The sequence below is a fragment of the Astatotilapia calliptera genome, chromosome 7, assembly GCF_964374335.1.
Source record: "Astatotilapia calliptera chromosome 7, fAstCal68.1, whole genome shotgun sequence".
NCBI classification, from domain to species: Eukaryota; Metazoa; Chordata; class Actinopteri; order Cichliformes; family Cichlidae; genus Astatotilapia; species Astatotilapia calliptera.
Window position 1 is genome coordinate 29931965 of NC_137428.1, and position 19149 is coordinate 29951113.

General features: G+C 41.6%; 1 protein-coding gene across 5 annotated transcripts in view; it reads left to right on the top strand.

Annotated features, from left to right (window-relative positions):
* Window positions 1-703: 703 nt before the first annotated feature.
* The window catches only part of lrp13b (low-density lipoprotein receptor related-protein 13 b), a 36161-nt gene continuing 17715 nt past the window's right edge, over window positions 704-19149 (top strand). For 4 of the 5 annotated variants that reach the window (XM_080304390.1, XM_080304391.1, XM_080304389.1 and 1 more), the window contains exons 1-43: window positions 704-826; window positions 1403-1525; window positions 1781-2026; window positions 2476-2589; window positions 2696-2815; window positions 3074-3199; window positions 3626-3829; window positions 3955-4123; window positions 4327-4495; window positions 5877-6099; window positions 6310-6429; window positions 6592-6810; window positions 6980-7288; window positions 7555-7779; window positions 7887-8015; window positions 8103-8351; window positions 8503-8733; window positions 8838-9086; window positions 9176-9664; window positions 9817-10032; window positions 10149-10328; window positions 10458-10721; window positions 10889-11104; window positions 11228-11407; window positions 11540-11806; window positions 12058-12324; window positions 12495-12710; window positions 12854-13030; window positions 13293-13415; window positions 13508-13663; window positions 13884-14357; window positions 14542-14757; window positions 14874-15053; window positions 15186-15449; window positions 15616-15831; window positions 15956-16135; window positions 16260-16382; window positions 16675-16839; window positions 16969-17184; window positions 17264-17493; window positions 17597-17726; window positions 18077-18270; window positions 18390-18576. In XM_080304390.1, coding sequence (XP_080160516.1) covers window positions 769-826; window positions 1403-1525; window positions 1781-2026; window positions 2476-2589; window positions 2696-2815; window positions 3074-3199; window positions 3626-3829; window positions 3955-4123; window positions 4327-4495; window positions 5877-6099; window positions 6310-6429; window positions 6592-6810; window positions 6980-7288; window positions 7555-7779; window positions 7887-8015; window positions 8103-8351; window positions 8503-8733; window positions 8838-9086; window positions 9176-9664; window positions 9817-10032; window positions 10149-10328; window positions 10458-10721; window positions 10889-11104; window positions 11228-11407; window positions 11540-11806; window positions 12058-12324; window positions 12495-12710; window positions 12854-13030; window positions 13293-13415; window positions 13508-13663; window positions 13884-14357; window positions 14542-14757; window positions 14874-15053; window positions 15186-15449; window positions 15616-15831; window positions 15956-16135; window positions 16260-16382; window positions 16675-16839; window positions 16969-17184; window positions 17264-17493; window positions 17597-17726; window positions 18077-18270; window positions 18390-18576 — 8809 coding nt within the window. In that variant the 5' untranslated portion in view covers window positions 704-768. The remainder of the gene's footprint in view (window positions 827-1402; window positions 1526-1780; window positions 2027-2475; window positions 2590-2695; window positions 2816-3073; window positions 3200-3625; window positions 3830-3954; window positions 4124-4326; window positions 4496-5876; window positions 6100-6309; window positions 6430-6591; window positions 6811-6979; window positions 7289-7554; window positions 7780-7886; window positions 8016-8102; window positions 8352-8502; window positions 8734-8837; window positions 9087-9175; window positions 9665-9816; window positions 10033-10148; window positions 10329-10457; window positions 10722-10888; window positions 11105-11227; window positions 11408-11539; window positions 11807-12057; window positions 12325-12494; window positions 12711-12853; window positions 13031-13292; window positions 13416-13507; window positions 13664-13883; window positions 14358-14541; window positions 14758-14873; window positions 15054-15185; window positions 15450-15615; window positions 15832-15955; window positions 16136-16259; window positions 16383-16674; window positions 16840-16968; window positions 17185-17263; window positions 17494-17596; window positions 17727-18076; window positions 18271-18389; window positions 18577-19149) is intronic. The other variant, XM_026174170.2, reaches the window with a different exon arrangement.

Genomic DNA, 19149 nt, shown 5'->3' on the forward strand with positions numbered 1-19149 from the left:
TTCGGGACCTCAGTTAAAAGAAGAAAGAGCCCATGTACAAAGCTGCCGTGCTTCTGATGAAAACATTTAACAAAAGGTGAAACTGTTCAAAGGTGTCGTTTTATTCCTTTAAGTCATTGTGACAACATCAAACAAATTTATTCAAACTAGCTAGTTTTATGTAAAACTTTAACTAATTCGTTTCAATTAGTTGGACGAATGAAAAGCAGTAGCCTACTGTCAAATTGTTTCATTAATTGACATAACGAAAGAATTTCATATTGGATATAATTCATGTTTTCATGTAACAGCGCGCACGTAACACAACCAGATGAAAACCTTAAAGTGCACTGCACACACAGTAACACGGTACCATGTTGAGCCTGAAATACTAACATCATTATCTAGAAAGACAGTGCAAAAATATCACTGCATGCACACACATCGTAACTGTTCTTCCGTGCGTAAAACCACAAAACCTTTCGCAATGGGCAATAATTCATCAGCCTGACTTGGTGGTAGAACTTCATCACCAGCTAATTTAAAAAAATGCAACTTTAAATTAACTTGATTCAAGGGTGCGGTTGCTATTATTAAAAATAATGTAAGTATGTTTTATTTGGCACTTTTTAAGAAAACGTCGAGTTTAAGTTTAAACACAGCGGAATAAATCAAATTTTATTTCTCGTTTTTAACTTGATCGGAAGTGACTCTATCCGCCGCAGCTACCGGATAAAAGCGTTTCCTCTCAGCTGCTGCTGTTTATCCAGATGAGCCGCGCAGGTCGACATGGATTGGCGCCTGTTGGTTTGTTTGATTTTTCTGGCGCATTTGAGAGTTTTGAGAGGTATTTTTTTTTTCTTTGACTATCCAAGGGTAGACACTTTCAGTTTCACAAAAATAGGCAAACCTGTTTCTGCGGGGTGGATTTTAGGGTTCGCTATATGTCAGGGTTTTGCTTGTGTGCGGCAGAGGGATGTTCAGGGTTACGAGCTATATTTCAAATAATCTGTGCTTCATGGAGTTTGCCTAATCAGAATGATTGTAACAACGAGACAAGTTAGTATGAAACTAGCAACATTAGAGTTTCAGGACGTTTAAAATAAGCGAAAGTCGCCGTTCATTGGATCCTATTTAGCACTGAAGTACTTATTTAGATCAAATCATGCAAAGGTACGCCGAGAATCATGAGCTGATATGTACTTCATTTGATATTCATTTAACCGTATGAAAGTCGTCTTTCTAATTAGAAATTTTAAATAGAATATTAAACATCTATTTCTGACTGCTTTGCATCTTTTCCCACTCACATGTCATATGATTGTACAACTTTTTGTTAATACAATTACAACCAGTGAGGAAGTTATTGTTTTAATTTGTCTGACCACATTTATTTCTTGTTCATACTCTTCACATTTTGTAGGACAAATCTCAGAGTGCAGTCATGACCAGTGGCAGTGTGACGATGGCGGGTGTATTCCTGCTGTGTGGAGATGTGATGGAGATGGAGATTGTCTGGATGGATCAGATGAAGTGGACTGCACTGGTGGGCTCCCCCCCCCCCCCCCCCCCAAGCCTGTGGGGGGGGGGGAAAAAACTCATAACTTTACACATTACAGTATTATCTATTTTTGTTTTCCTGTAGTTTGAGACTCTTTAAGTGATGTTGAACAAAACAACTTTTAAATGAAGCACAAAAGGCAAAGGACATTTTTTTTTCTCCCCTGAGCTGCAAGTGTAGGTTGTTGGTTCAGGGGTAAATAAATGGAACCTTTTAATGTTTTTGTTTTCTTTCCTTCAGGACTCCGAGGCTCTGATTGTCCGCCAGGTCAGTTTGCTTGTGTGGACTCTGTTGGCTGTGTTAAAGCGTCGGCCCGCTGCGATGGACAAAAGCAGTGTCCCACTGGCTCCGATGAGGAGAACTGTCCAGTCACAGAGGGCTGCCTGGACTCTGACTGGACATGTCAAAATCACATCTGCATCCCTAAAGAGCTGAGGTGCAATGGAATAGATGACTGCATGGACAACTCTGATGAAAAGGACTGTGGTGAGGAAAATGCCCTAACAAGAAACTAAATATCATTCTGTGTATTTGTGACACTTTCTAAACAAAACTACCAAAAGTCACATTTTTCCATTACAGATCCAGCTATGCTGTAACAATTCTTTAAATATTTTGGATTTTTATCATCCACTAAGACATATTTATAGACTCATTTGTTCTTATATATATATATATAATTTTTTTTTTTTTTTAATTAAAGTTAAATGGGGACATAATCATGTTAAATGTACTGAAATACAAATCAAGGCTATCAGCAGAGGTAAATCCAGATGACCAGAGGTAATATGGCATATTTTTGGATGGAATCAAAAACGTTTGAGTTAAAGTGTGAATACACCTTTTCATGCACTGATGCATCATGCAACTAAAAATGAACATTTAAATCTTTATCCTGATTCTTAAAAAGGTTAATGTATATATTTTTCTCCCAGATTTGTGCAGTGAGGGCAGCATACGGTGTCCTGAGGGGACATGTCTATCTGCTGACGAGCAGTGCGATGGCACGTTTCACTGTTCTGATGAAAGCGATGAGCCCATAACCTGCGGTACGCTTAAAGCAACTCATTATCACAAAAAACACTAATATACAATGGTTTTTGTCTATTAAGTCGTCTTCTGTGACGCTGATGCTTAAAATTCCGCCTCCTGCAGGGCGTGCCTGCGTTATGGACAATGGTGGATGTAGCCATGTGTGCACTGACGAACCCAGGGGAGTTCTGTGTTCTTGTCCTGCTGGATATAAGCTGTCTCCTAATGGAACAGACTGTGAAGGTGTGTGGGACAAGATGATGACAGTTTACCTTCAATACTAGGTTTTATAGCAGAAACCAAAATAATGCTAAATTAAAGAAAGAATAAAGGTTTTGAAGTACGAGGTGTCCGTGTCCTTCTAAAGGAGCAGATGATTCCTTAATCCCTGATCCTGTTTTCATGCAACTCCAGGAGTAATTGATATCTGCGACTTTGTCATTTTCCAGATACATTTTTTAAAATGCATGCTGGCACATGTTTACTCTTAATTTCTTACAGATTTGGATGAATGTGCTCCACCTTTCGACCCCTGTGCTCATCACTGCAGTAACACCATCGGTTCTTATTATTGCTACTGCAGAGCGGGATTCAAACTAAATGAAAACTCAACATGTGTGGCTTCAGGTGAAGTGAAAGTGTTTTTCCTGTTTATAAAATTGACGCTACATTCTGTCGATATAATGTTCCACCAATTTGTTTGGTACCAACTTGAGTCAAGGACTTTGCTAGGACAAAGCTAATGGGTGTAAGGCCTTTGTTATGCTGTCAGAATCCATTCTGGATTTGGTTTTGTCCTCTTAAACGATCAACACCAACATCAAAGTGCACTTATGATGTCTGATTAATGATATGCTAATAGGTGACTTTGATGTCGGTAAGGTGGTGACAAAAGCTATAAACTCTGTTTGATCAAGGACAAAGAGCAGTTAGGTAATCAAAGACTTTTCCTGTAAATGCAAATTTATCAAGTGAGGCCTTGATGATTAAATGAATCACATGAATTATTGGATAAGCGTCACTAACGGTGTCCTGTATGAATTGGATTTACAGCTAATCCTGTCCGATTGCTGCTGGTTGGGGGGACAGCTTTAGGATTATTGAATGTGAAATCTCAACAGTTTGAAATTATTCAGAGTTCAACATTTGACTCTGTGGCCTTGGCGTTTGATGTTGCGCGGGGGTGGTACTACTGGGCTGACAGCCGTGGCAACATTTACAAAAGTGATGGACAGCAAAGCTGGACAGCCTATACTGGTTGGTTTACTCTTTAATTCAAGAACGTATCCTCACATTAAATTGTTTCTTGCATATTTTTATTTTTTTCATAGTTATATTCTACTTGCCAACCATTAATTTATTTGTTTATTGTTCTTAAACAGGAGAGCCTGGTATCAAAGGTTTAGCTTGTGACTGGCTCAGTGGGAATCTGTTCTGGACCAACAAGAAGACTGAGTCAATCTACCTGCAGAGTTCTGATGGAAAAAGTTACACTGCTCTGCTCAGCAAAAACATCAGGCCCTCAGAGCTGGTCGTTATGCCTGTAGAAAGGTCTGTATGGCTTATCTGCTACATGTGACTGAATTTTAAAGTGATCAAATTTGATATTTCATTCGGGCATAATGGTGGATAAAGGTCAACATTTTAGGGTATGTCAAATACAGGATATGCAGTTACTATTTTACACGTTGATGAAAATCGATGATGCACTGCTTAGTGCTGCTTATTCATATTCGCTGCTTTCTGCCTCCCAGCTTGATGTTCTGGATCAATACAGGTCCAGGTGACAGAGCAACAATAGAAAAGTCTTGGATGGATGCCTCAGAAAGAAGCTCTCTGGCAGTCATCACTGCTCAGTCTGCCCACAGCCTCACTGCTGATGTAGCTGCCAGACGGCTGTACTGGATCAGTGATTTTAAGAGGGTGAGATTTGGATCAAAAGCCCAAATGTTCTCCATCACAGTTCATCACACACGGGGCCTGTTGCATAGAAACCATTTTTATTTGCTGCTTTGTTCCTGATCAGAAGTGCTCAGATTTTTTTTTCTCATTATTAGAAATAATTAAAATAATTTAAAAAAGAAAAAGTTTACATATCTGGGACTAGTTCGGTCACTCCTGGGCATGTATTGATTTTATTTATTATAAATAAATGCAAATGCCACCCCTGTGGGATACACTTGAAATCAAAAAGCATTTACTTTACGCTCTTTAAAGTTAATAATAATCTAAAAAAGTTTGTCTGTGTGCCCTACTTTTTTTTTTCTCACCACATGCCACTGTTATTTTTACCCCAACAAAGTCTTTTTATCCTGAAGCTCTCAGATACGTTTTTCTCTGTATTACACATGTGAGATGGTAGGAGAATTTGAAAAGCGTTAACTTGGATTTCGTGAAGTAGTTCATAGTTTTTACAGGATTCAAAAGCAAGTGCAGCCCATGATTCAGTAGCTTTTAAACCTTGTCAGCAACACATTTGTTTGATTTTTAGTCTCTGGCTCACTCTTCTTTACAGCATTGCTTTAATTCATTAAGGTTGTTGATGCGCAGCTCTCTTAAGGCCCCAGCACAGAATTTCAATCTAGTTGAGGTCTAGACTTTGACTGGACTGTTGCAGCCCTTTCAGCCGCCCTGTTGTAGATTTGCTGCTGTGTTTGGGATCATAGTCCTGTTACTTGTCCCATGCCTTAGCCATCCGACAGGTGGCCTCGCGTTTGACTCTAGAATATTTTGATATCCAAAGGTTTTATAGTTGACTCAACCACTGCAAGTCCCGTGGCTGCAAAACAAACCCAAACCACCTCTCCACCGCTGTGTTTGACAGTTGCTATGTGGTGTTTGTGGTGGTCCTAACCATAATGTTTAGCCATTGGAACAATGTCCTTCAGACAGATGAGACCACAGTGGAGAAATTTGGCTACAGAGGTCTTGTGGCTTGATTTGCATCTTTGCAAATCTGTCATGCTGAAATGACACCATGTTCTTTTTAGAAAGAAATGGCTTTCTGCTTAAAACTTTGCAAGCCATAAGAATATATTTAATTTTCCATAAGTCACTACAGAGTTGTGAGGAACAAATGCTCACGTGATTGTATTTCACTCAGCAGATATTTTACCTCTCCATCACAGATGTGTCATATTCTCACATTTTTCCTTTCTATACATCACAACAATCTCTTCTATGTAACCTGACGAGGGTGAGGGAGTCCTCATAGTTTGAGCTCTTTGCTGTTCTTAATAAAATAACGTTGGCTAAAATACTCACACTCGGTCATGATGACTTTTTTTTTTGTCTCCCCGTTCAGTCCATAGAGACTGTGAAGGTGGATGGGAGTGGCCGTTACTCCTACACAGGACTGTTCAGCAGGAGAGCACCGCAGAGCCTTGCTGTGTTTGAAAGTTCGTTTTATTGGGTTGATAACAAAGGACTCTGGCAGGCTCCACAGACTCAACTGAGCCAGAGAAAATTTATATGGGAACCCACACTGCCAGTATTAGCTGTTTACCATGAGCTACAACAGCCTCAAGGTAAATCTTATGTTATTCTCAAACATGGTCGTTGATCAGTTTTCCTATCTGAAGATCTGTTTTTAAATTTATATGCAATTTAAGCTGTTTTAAATTGGATACAAAACAAGGTTGAAGTTGTTAAATGTATTTAAAAGTTGTTAATAGAGCTTTCTTGGTCTTCATAGTGGATTGTGTTGCACCTAATAGTCCTCTCATTGTCTTCATCAGGTTATTCTGCATGTGTAAAAACACCCTGTCACCTCTGCCAGCTAACTAAAAGCAACCCTCTTGGATTTACCTGCTCTTGTCCAAACCTCAAATTGCTGTTGCTGGATGAGACATGTGAAAGTAGGTTTCCTAAAACTTTCTTTTCACCTTTGTTAGTGTAAAAAAAGACATAACTTTTAATTCTGGTCCAAACTTATTAAATCAGTTGTGGTTAAATAAAAATGCATTTACACTTTACAAGAAAACACAAAAGATGATCTGTAATATTATTCACTGTCACAGATCCACGGTTTCTCTATGCTACAAATACGGAAATCATCTTGTTGGAGTTGGAAGATAAAGGGTTCATTGAAAGCCAGCTTTTCACCACCAATGAGGGGATCCTCTCTTTTGAGATTGACTGGGACAGAGACTGGCTTTACTGGGCAAACCAAACTGGCCACATTCAACGCATCAGTTTAACAGCGGCCACCGCTGAGCTGGTCCCAACACCTTTGCCAGGTTAGCACGGATTTGTTCACATATGTTGCTTATTACTGATGTGCAGTGACAAAAATCATATTAAGAGTGGTGGTTCAACAGTTTAAAAAAAAATGTTAAGACTTAATTAGTTTCTACCTTAAATGGCTGTCAACATACCTTCTTTCAACTTATTTCTATTTCTTTTTAGTTTGTCTGATAAATGTGGACCAGAGGAGCGGAAGCCTTTATTGGGTGTCATGTCATCGAAACACCATCGGAACAATCACAGCTGACAGCTACCACCCAAAGCAGCTTTACTACACGACAAAGGAGATTAAAAACTTGTATCTGGACTGGCTGCGGGGTACCATCATCTGGCTAGAAGAAGATCGAATTCTCAGCATGAGCATGTTGGGAGGTGACGCTAAAGAGCTGCTGCACATAGCTGGAGGAGTGAGTGGGGGCATCGCTTTTGACCTCAGGGCTAATAGCCTGCTGTGGAACTCAAAAATGGCAGGTTAGTTTTATCGTTGGATTGGTGTGTGGAAGCTTGTTGTGATCCCTGGGGATAATAAATACATTTTTGGGGGGTTAGTTATATCAAAATTTCAGCTTATGAACTCAAACTTTGGAGAAAATAACTTAAAATTTCCAAACCACACTCATTCAGATTTGTTTTGCATACTTGCAAATCTCAGGATTTTCAAACCACATAAAAATGATGAACTTGTCACCTCACAGACTTTAATGTTGCCTTTAATTAAGACTTTTTTTTTATGACAGGCTTAACAACATTAAGTTTGCTGCGAGAGAGAAGCCACCAAGCTGGAAGAAGATGGAAGATTTCGGGCTCAGTTGTAGCTGCCCTCGAGCCTTTTCTCTTGTCAGTTTCAGACAACGTAATGACTCTGTGGGATCAGCGTGATGGGAGCCCCATTCAAGATGCAGCTGTGACGGGTCATGTGATCAGAGTAATCACTGCTCCCATAGATATTCAGACAGTTCAGAGTAAGATCATCTGTCACAGCAGAAACAGATTTATATAGCACTTTGACATTTTTCTGGTATGCATGATCATCTCATTAATTCCATTGCATTGTCTTTACATTCTCAAGCCTGCAGGAAACCATCGTTTTTGTGCAGACACTCATCAGTCTGCCTCTCAGAAGCTCAGCTGTGTGACGGGAAAAAGGACTGCCCGGAAGGAGATGACGAGTTTTGTCCTGGGGCTTGTCTGTCTATAGGTAAATGCCCAAGCTGACATTCTTGTTATAACTGGCGATGCAGCTCAAAAACATATTGAGACTTACTGATAGGTTTTTCGATTTCAGAGGAGTTCGAATGCCAGGACCGGAGCAGTTGCCTTTCCAGACGTCTTGTGTGTGATGGTCGGTCTGATTGTACCGATGGCTCGGATGAGGCTGATTGTCCAACTGCAGCTCCTCGTACAAGTCGGTCAAATGTGATGAAATGTCGCATAGGCTCAAAGCCATGTGAAGATGGCAAAGACTGTGTTTTATATAGTCACGTGTGTGATGGAGAGGACGACTGTGCGGATGGATCAGATGAACTGGGCTGCGGTGAGTTTCCTAAAACAAAATCAACCGTTTTTTGATTAGCGATGTGATGTTTTGGTGTACGTTTAGTTTTTGGCTTTGTAATGCATTTTATTATTTCGTTAGTATTCTTGTCACTGTGTTTAACGTATGACACCTTATTTGTCTTTTAAAGATGCCCTGCAACAGAACATGACTACCACAAGAACTAATATGGACCAATCAAACAAAACTCCAGGTCCTACCACTCTTTCTCCTCGAGCTCTCCTGGCCTGCACCAGTCCCTCTGTCCTCTGTCCTTCTTCTGCTTACCTCTGCATATCTCCAGACCAGTTCTGCAATGGACATAGTGACTGCCCTGACGGCTTTGATGAAAAGAACTGCGTAAAAAGTTGCCCCTCAAAAAGTAAGCACCAAATCAGTATTTCATTTTCTCAGTTTAAAAATATTTAGCATTTTATGTCTTCAAAAGTTTGACACTGTATGTCCTGTTTAATAATTTTATTCCAGATGACTTTCTTTGCAAAGATCATCGCGGCTGCGTATCTAAAAGCCTGGTTTGTGACGGTGAATTTCATTGCTACGACGGCTCTGATGAGGTCGACTGTTCGAGTGCAGCCACGGCTGCTCCTGGGAGAAACATTCTGAAATGCCGTTTGGGGTTCACAGTCTGCAAAGATGGGAATCAGTGTGTCCTCAATATCAGCGTCTGTGATGGAGAGAAAGACTGTCAAGATGGATCAGATGAAGAACGATGCAGTTAGTATCTATGCCAAGTTTCTTTTCAAGTTTTATATATTGCCGTTAAAATAATTTTAAATTTCTGCTTCTTGGTGTCATTTTTCTAGATGTTGCAGAGAGAGATTCTACAATGCAAATAGAGAGACGGCCCTCAAATGATTCTCCTGTACTCCTCACACCGTCCATTAAACCTCACTACAGGCTACCTTGCAGCAGTCCTTCAATTCTGTGTCCAGATTCCTCTTTGTGCATTAAACCAGCACAGATATGTGATGGAAGAAAAGACTGCCATGATGGATCTGATGAGAACTGTGTGAAAGGGTGTCCTTTTGAGGACTTTCTCTGCAAGGACCGAAGGAGCTGTGTCTCCAAGAGTCTGGTCTGTGATGGACTGTTTCAGTGCCAGGATGGATCAGATGAACTGAACTGTCCGACTGTGACCGCTCCTGCAGCTCAAAATGTGCTGCAGTGCCACAGGAACGCAAAGATGTGTAGTGATGGCACAGAGTGTGTTTTACTCAGCCACGTATGTGATGGAGAGAAAGACTGCATGGATGGATCTGATGAAGAAGGATGTCCAGGAATTTGCAAAAAAGGTTGTTTCACTTTAAACTTTATATTTAATCTTTCCGTGATGTAATGAATTTAATATTATTGAAACTGATCAGAACTTTTATTCTTTAAACCTGTACATGTGAGGTTGCAGATGCAAATGGCTTCGTCCATGATTGTCTTCTTTCTACCCCAGGTGAGTTTCAGTGTGCCCATGGGAAAATGTGCATCCCTGAGGTTCAGGTGTGTGATGGGAGGTGGCAGTGTCAGGACCATTCAGATGAAGCTGACTGCCAGAAACCAATCAAGAGCTGTGAGCATCGTTGTGCTGACGGGAAGCGCTGCATCCCAAAGAAGTTCCTGTGTGATGGAGAAAAAGACTGTGTGGATGGCTCAGATGAAGTGGGCTGCAGTAAGTACTGAGAAGCTGCACGAAGGAAACCAGAAGATTCAAATGAACCAAACCTAGTTTTTATAAGTTTCACATTGCTGCTGCATGCTGAACCTAACACAGGTTTTTCTTTCCAGATCAGGCTGCTGCTCCATCATCAGAGTCTCCTGTCTTCACTGCATCACCTTGCGTTGCTCCTTCAGTTCTCTGCCCTGGATCATCACTGTGCATCTCTCAAAATCAGCTGTGTGATGGACAAAGAGACTGCCCTGATGGATCTGATGAAAATGACTGTGCGGTCCATTGTGTAAACCCAAGTAAGTGCTTGAATGTGCCATGGAAAAAAAGGCTTAGTCTACACATTTAGCCAAGAAATAAAGACATGAGTTTTGAAAAAGTTATATTTTTTTCTGATCTGTAAGGTAGATTGTTTTTTCCCTCCATAGCTGACTTTCTCTGCAAAGATCATATGGGCTGTGTCTCCAAGAGTCTGGTCTGTGATGGACGCCGTCATTGCCAGGATGGATCGGATGAACTGAACTGTCCGACTGAGACCGCTCCTGCAGCTCAAGATGTGCTGCAGTGCCGCAGGAACGCAAAGATGTGTAGTGATGGCACAGAGTGTGTTTTACTCAGCCACGTATGTGACGGAGAGAAAGACTGCATGGATGGATCTGATGAAGAAGGATGTCCAGGAATTTGCAAAAAAGGTTTGGGGTTTTTTTCCCCCACTTTAAATGTCATTTATTTAACTGTTTATTGTTTAAACTTTTATTTTATTGCTTAAAAGAAATTGTATTTAAAGTCACATCAACACGTGTACTTTCAAGTGGAGTTGTGAGATCAGCTGATTGTCATTACTTTCTTTCCATCCCAGGTGAGTTTCAGTGTGCCCATGGGAAAATGTGCATCCCTGAGGCTCAGGTGTGTGATGGGAGGTTCCAGTGTCAGGACCATTCAGATGAATCTGACTGCCAGAAACCAATCAAGAGCTGTGAGCATCGTTGTGCTGACGGGAAGCGCTGCATCCCAAAGAAGTTCCTGTGTGATGGCGAAAAAGACTGTGTGGATGGCTCAGATGAAGTGGGCTGCAGTAAGTACTGAAAACTAAAACTGGAATAGCAAAGCAGAGTAACTGAATGTTTCAATAGGTTTATTTGATGTTGTCCCAGGTTACAAAATGAAACACCAGTTTAATAGTTTCCTTTCTTTGCAGACTACAACACTGCAACAACCAAGGCTCCTGCTTTTCCTTTTGCTTCACCGTGCACTCCTCCTTCAGTTCTCTGCCCTCGATCGTCACTGTGCATTGCTAAACATCAGCTGTGTGATGGACAAAGAGACTGCCCTGATGGATCTGATGAAAATGACTGTGCGGTCCATTGTGTAAACCCAAGTAAGTGCTTGAATGTGCCATGAAGAAAAGGCTTAGTCTACACATTTAGCCAAGAAATAAAGACATGAGTTTTGAAAAAGTTATATTTTGATCTGTAAGGTAGATTGTTATGCTTGTTTTTTTTCTCCATAGCTGACTTTCTCTGTAAGGACCATATGGGCTGTGTCTCCAAGAGTCTGGTCTGTGATGGACGCCGTCATTGCCAGGATGGATCGGATGAACTGAACTGTCCGACTGTGACCGCTCCTGCAGCTCAAGATGTGCTGCAGTGCCGCAGGAACGCAAAGATGTGTAGTGATGGCACAGAGTGTGTTTTACTCAGCCACGTATGTGATGGAGAGAAAGACTGCATGGATGGATCGGATGAGAATGACTGTGCGGTCCAGTGTGTAAACCCAAGTAAGTGCTTGAATTGCTATGAAAAAAGGCTTGGTCTACAGAATCTAGCTAATTATTTAAGATGTGATTTTAATTGTCAGACAGTTTTAAAAATAATAATCATTTTGAATATTTATTCAGTCTCATAGCTGTTCTGTATAAGCATAAGTAGTTGGAGGCAGTTTTTTATTTTTTTTTATTATTTTTATATATATCTTCAGCTTGGTATCTTTGTTTTGTTTTTTGATTTTTGTTTTTTCCCCTCTCCATAGCTGACTTCCTCTGCAAGGACCATATGGGCTGTGTCTCCAAGAGTCTGGTCTGTGATGGACTCTCTCATTGTCAAGATAGATCGGATGAACTGAACTGTCGGAGTGTGGCCGCTCCTGCAGCTAAAGATGATGTGCTGCAGTGCCATAGAAATGCAAAGATGTGTAGTGATGGCACAGAGTGTGTTTTACTCAGCCACGTATGTGACGGAGAGAAAGACTGCATGGATGGATCTGATGAAGAAGGATGTCCAGGAATTTGCAAAAAAGGTTGTTTCACTTTACATGTAATCTTTCTGTGTCTGAAAATAGCTTTTTGACCCTGACAGAGTGAACTTAATGTTATTGAAAATGATAACATCTGTTTTACTTTAAAACTTGTACATGTGAGGGTGCAAATGCAAGCGACTTCATCCTTGATTGTCTTCTTTCTACCCCAGGTGAGTTTCAGTGTGCCCATGGGAAAATGTGCATCCCCGAGGTTCAGGTGTGTGATGGGAGGTTCCAGTGTCAGGACCATTCAGATGAAGCTGACTGCCAGAAACCAATCAAGAGCTGTGAGCATCGTTGTGCTGACGGGAAGCGCTGCATCCCAAAGAAGTTCCTGTGTGATGGAGAAAAAGACTGTGTGGATGGCTCAGATGAAGTGGGCTGCAGTAAGTACTGAGAAGCTGCAATAGCAAATGAATCTAACAAAGCAAATTTACTATAAAATTTTTTTTGATTTTTCTATTGTCTTAACTCTTGCTAATAGATTAATAGACATTACATGCTAAAGCTAACAGTTTGTTCTTTCCAGATCAGGCTGCTGCTCCATCAAAGTCTCCTGTCTTTACTGCATCACCTTGCGTTGCTCCTTCAGTTCTCTGCCCTGGATCATCACTGTGTATCTCTCAAAATCAGCTCTGTGATGGACAAAGAGACTGCCCTGATGGTTTTGACGAAAACGGCTGTGCTGTCCAGTGTGAAAACCCAAGTAAGTGGTTAAATTACCATAAAGAAAGGTAGCATCATTCATGCAGCCACATCCAAACTTGGATGTGCACTTGCTGTTTGAAAGATTCAAAGAGAAGGTGAAGTTCTTTATTTTGAATCATGTTTGTATTTTCATCAAGCATCATAGGCGCTCTGATATCTTGTAGAAGCAGCTTACATTAAATCCTTCAAGTGTTGTCTCCAGTGTTATATAGCCACCTCTGTGCTTCTCAAACTTGCACCTTTTTGTTCCTGCACATCAGATGACTTCTTGTGCAGCAACCAGAAAAAATGTGTCCCTGGAATGCAAGTGTGCGACGGCCGAGCCCAGTGTCCCGATGGCTCTGACGAGAAGCTCTGTCAATCACCAAATCCTACTGCCACCTGTAAGATGCGGTTAATCAAAGAAAATGTGTGACTTGATCGTTTGCTTGCCCAAACAGTCTGCCCTTTAACGCATAATGTTCTCTCTGTCAAGCCTCCATGAGTGGCTTCGGCACCAGACAAACTCCTCTCAGATGCCGCATTGGTTTCAAACGATGTAAAAATGGCCATGAGTGCGTTATGTACAGCCATGTGTGTGATGGGGAGAAGGATTGCAGTGACGGCTCAGATGAAGAGGGATGTGTGGCTGGTAATTTCTAAGTGTATAATTTTCATATTATTTGTATCATTTCTTGTATTCATCTGTTGAATTATTTTAAAGACTGATTGTAGTGAGCTAGTAATAGATGGAACACTATAAAGTACTTCCATGTGCCCTTTAGTTAAAGCAACTATATTAATTTATAATGCAGAAATGGTATCTTGAAGTCTACAGCACTGCTGATTCATTTCATTTAATATTTTTGTAGACGGTGCCAGTATGGCTACTGACACAGGAACACTCGGCTCAACTGTATCTCCTTCCGTCAACTTTCGCACAGAGCAGCCTTGCATCAGTCCTTCAATTCTGTGTCCAGATTCCACTTTGTGCATAGAACCAGCACAGATATGTGATGGAAAACAAGACTGCCCCGATGGCTCCGATGAGAAGTGCGTGAAGAAGTGTCCTGATGACAGAGACTTTCTCTGCAAGGACCGAAGGGGCTGTGTCTCCAAGAGTCTGGTCTGTGATGGACTCTCTCATTGTCAAGATAGATCGGATGAACTGAACTGTCCTAGTGCAGCCGCTCCTGCAGCTCAAGATGATGTGCTGCAGTGCCATAGGAACGCAAAGATGTGTAGTGATGGCACAGAGTGTGTTTTACTCAGCCACGTATGTGATGGAGAGAAAGACTGCATGGATGGATCTGATGAAGAAGGATGTCAAAATACTTGCAAAAGAGGTTTGGTTTTTTGGTTTATTTCTTTATTTTTCCAATTTAAACTTCATTTAGTTCATCTTTTAAATGTCTGAGCTTTGTTTTTTGATGATGATGATATGAGCTTAATGTTGCCTTGTTTAAACCTGTACATGTGAGGTTGCAGATGCAAATGGCTTCGTCCATGATTGTCTTCTTTCTACCCCAGGTGAGTTTCAGTGTGCCCATGGGAAAATGTGCATCCCTGAGGTTCAGGTGTGTGATGGGAGGTGGCAGTGTCAGGACCATTCAGATGAAGCTGACTGCCAGAAACCAATCAAGAGCTGTGAGCATCGTTGTGCTGACGGGAAGCGCTGCATCCCAAAGAAGTTCCTGTGTGATGGAGAAAAAGACTGTGTGGATGGCTCAGATGAAGTGGGCTGCAGTAAGTACTGAGAAGCTGCACGAAGGAAACCAGAAGATTCAAATGAACCAAACCTAGTTTTTATAAGTTTCACATTGCTGCTGCATGCTGAACCTAACACAGGTTTTTCTTTCCAGATCAGGCTGCTGCTCCATCATCAGAGTCTCCTGTCTTCACTGCATCACCTTGCGTTGCTCCTTCAGTTCTCTGCCCTGGATCATCACTGTGCATCTCTCAAAATCAGCTGTGTGATGGACAAAGAGACTGCCCTGATGGATCTGATGAAAATGACTGTGCGGTCCATTGTGTAAACCCAAGTAAGTGCTTGAATGTGCCATGAAGAAAAGGCTTAGTCTACACATTTAGCCAAGAAATAAAGACATGAGTTTTGAAAAAGTTATATTGTGATCTGTAAGGTAGATTGTTATGCTTGTTTTTTTTCTCCATAGCTGACTTTCTCTGTAAGGACCATATGGGCTGTGTCTCCAAGAGTCTGGTCTGTGATGGACGCCGTCATTGCCAGGATGGATCAGATGAACTGAACTGTCCGACTGTGACCGCTCCTGCAGCTCAAGATGTGCTGCAGTGCCATAGAAATGCAAAGATGTGTAGTGATGGCACAGAGTGTGTTTTACTCAGCCACGTATGTGATGGAGAGAAAGACTGCATGGATGGATCTGATGAAGAAGGATGTCCAGGAATTTGCAAAAAAGGTTTGGGTTTTTTTCCCCCACTTTAAATGTCATTTATTTAACTGTTTATTGTTTAAACTTTTATTTTATTGCTTAAAAGAAATTGTATTTAAAGTCACATCAACACGTGTACTTTCAAGTGGAGTTGTGAGATCAGCTGATTGTCATTACTTTCTTTCCATCCCAGGTGAGTTTCAGTGTGCCCATGGGAAAATGTGCATCCCTGAGGTTCAGGTGTGTGATGGGAGGTTCCAGTGTCAGGACCATTCAGATGAATCTGACTGCCAGAAACCAATCAAGAGCTGTGAGCATCGTTGTGCTGACGGGAAGCGCTGCATCCCAAAGAAGTTCCTGTGTGATGGAGAAAAAGACTGTGTGGATGGCTCAGATGAAGTGGGCTGCAGTAAGTACTGAAAACTAAAACTGGAATAGCAAAGCAGAGTAACTGAATGTTTCAATAAGGTTTATTTGATGTTGTCCCAGGTTACAAAATGAAACACCAGTTTAATAGTTTCCTTTCTTTGCAGACTACAACACTGCAACAACCAAGGCTCCTGCTTTTCCTTTTGCTTCACCGTGCACTCCTCCTTCAGTTCTCTGCCCTCGATCGTCACTGTGCATTGCTAAACATCAGCTGTGTGATGGACAAAGAGACTGCCCTGATGGATCTGATGAAAACGGCTGTATGGTTCATTGCGAAAACTCAAGTAAGAGTAGAAGTTACTATGGAGAAAGCTACCAGAATTCACTCTAGGGGAGTTTTTTTTAAAATGAAGTGCTTGGTTGTGAGCTTTGAAATCCTAAATAACCTTTTTTGTTCCTGCATATCAGATGACTTCTTGTGCAGTGACCACAAACAGTGTATCCCTGAAATGCAAGTGTGCGACGGCCAAGCCCAGTGTCCCGACGGCTCTGACGAGAAGCACTGTCAGTCACCAAATCCCACTGCCACCTGTAAGTCGAGACAGAAAGCAGACCAGCACATGCAACTGGGAAATTACAGGAATATTATATTGATCCTTCTCCCTCCACTTGTAGTTCTAGCTAAACAAAAACCCCAACTCACAGCTGATGCACTTTCTACACCCAATAGCAACCATAGTTTGAAACATCATACTAACTAAAACATACACTGCTAAACCAACAACTGAAAACAAAACTAGAAAATCTCCTAATTTGCTGTTACTTTGCTCAACTTTCAATCTAAGCTAGTTTCTTTTGATTTGTTATTTTTCTCTTTGCCAAGCCTCTGACGAGCTCAGCACCAGATCGACTCCTCTGAAGTGCCGCAATGGTTTTAAGCTGTGCGACGACGGCCTGGAGTGCGTCATGTACAGCCACTTATGTGATGGAGAAAAGGACTGCAAGGACGGGTCAGATGAAGAGGGATGTGCTATTCAGTGTAAAGCAGGTGCCTTATATATATATTTTTTTTTCTTTTTTTTTTTCCCTTTTGAGTTGGAAAAATACTGATCTAAGGTTTTAATGGCAGGAAACATGTCTGATTATCTTGAAGGAAAATGGTCTTTCTCTTTCCCAGGTGAGTTCCAGTGTTCCCATGGGAAAAAATGCCTCCCACAAGAGCGAGTGTGTGACGGGCAAAATGACTGTCTGGACCGATCTGATGAAACTGACTGCTCAGTTATGATTGAGGGCTGCCATCAGCGCTGTGATAATAATACTCGCTGCATACCAAAGAGCTTCCTGTGTGATGGAGAGAGAGATTGTGCTGATGGGTCAGATGAGGAAAACTGTGGTGGGTGCCTTTCAGAAATTTCAGAAAAGCAAAGCATGCAAACGTGAAATTACATCCACGTTTATTTTCCTCTTTCCAGGTTTGGTGTCCTGTGCGGATCATCAGTATCGATGCGTTAGCGGTCAGTGCGTGTCTGAGGCACTGAGATGTGACGGATATGCCGACTGCAGTGACGGCTCTGATGAGCTGCACTGCTCGAGGCCCCCACGCTGCCTCACACAACTCCGATGCCCACACACTCATGAGTGTTTGCAGAAAGAGTGGCTCTGCGATGGCGAGGACGACTGCCAGGATGGTTCAGACGAGAAGGTGGGGAATGAAAGTCAAGTACATCTTGATTTGTCGAGCTAAGAAGAAAGGGAATGCTTAGAAAAACAGAGCAAAGCGTGTAATCATTAACATTTCTGTCCAGAACTGCAATGCTCCTCCAGCAAAGTGCTTAAAGTTCCAGTGGCAGTGTGGAGACAGCATTCAGTGCGTTCCTCTGTCATGGAGGTGTGATGGGAGGAAGGACTGTTACAATGGCATCGACGAGGAAAAATGTAAGCATGTTCACTGTTGATGTCATAGTTCATTGGACGGATTCACACACATTTGATTAGTTAGAAGGGGAACTCATCATTTTCAAAGTGACTGTAATTTGAATCCCTAATTTGTGCATTTTTATTTTTAATGAGTAAGAGTATGCCTGTGGTGCTTCAAATGACCCCCATTTTTGCCCATTAAAATGAGAGAATTTCTATCCTAAAAACCTCTTTTCTGTTTCTGGATGTTTTTAAACTAGAGGAAATCCTCGGTTTTATTCACTGTTGGGAAGCTGTGTAGTTAGAAAACAAATTACACACATTCACCATTAATTTTAATTGTATTTTTCATCTATTAATCTTCACAGGTAGCCAGAAAATATGCCCTTCTCATCTTTACCAGTGTGGCAGTGGAGAGTGTGTGGACACTAACCTGGTGTGTAATGGCGTCACTAACTGTGCTGATGGGTCAGATGAGGGTGTGAATTGTGTGCAGCACAGCTGCTCCAGTCCATCGGCTCCCTTATGCGACCACAGCTGTGTCAGCACACCGTATGGTCCGGTCAGTGCAGAACAATGTGTATTTGGTTATCTGGCAATTTCTCATAAATGGTAACTATATGTATCATCACATCTCTGCTGAACTTATCCTGGAAATGTCATCTTCCCGTATTTTTCCAGAAGTGCTACTGTGCTGCGGGTTTCAGACTGATGTCCAGAGCCACACACTGTGTGGACATCGATGAGTGTACAACAACACCTCATGCCGTATGCAACCACATTTGTCGGAACACCCGTGGATCCTACAGCTGTCATTGCCACCCTGGCTTCTACCTGGAACCTGATAACAAAAGCTGCAAGACGAAAGGTGCAGTTGGTCTGGATGCATTCTGTCTCTAAATGACTCTTTCTCCATCATTTTGTCACTATTACCACATCAGGAACATCACTGTCACTTTTTTCCCCCACTAAAATCAGTTATATTTTTCATAACATAGGCTCATCTGAGCAAAAGGCACTAACAGTCAAAACCTATTGTGTCAAAACATACAAAGTCAGTCACTTCAAGTATTGTTCATACACAAAAGGAGATGTACATGATTTATTTGAAATGTGACAGTATGATTGCTGAATGTCAGAAAAGCAAAATTAAACTATATTTATCAGAGAACACGGGGGGAAAAACAGACTGAGGCCATGGAACAAACTACTGTATATTACATCAAAGTCCCACTGCACTGAGCTACTCCTAACTTGCAAACGGCAGCAACTCTATGTATTTATGCATTGTAGACAGGATCAAGACAAGCTACGTTCAAACTGGGCATCAGATTGTGGAAGAAAAGTGATTTTAATAACCAGGCAGGCTAGTCTGTGTATTAAGAAAATGCCATGACAATTTCTAGGGTATACAGAGAAGGGTCACAAAAGAGAAACTATC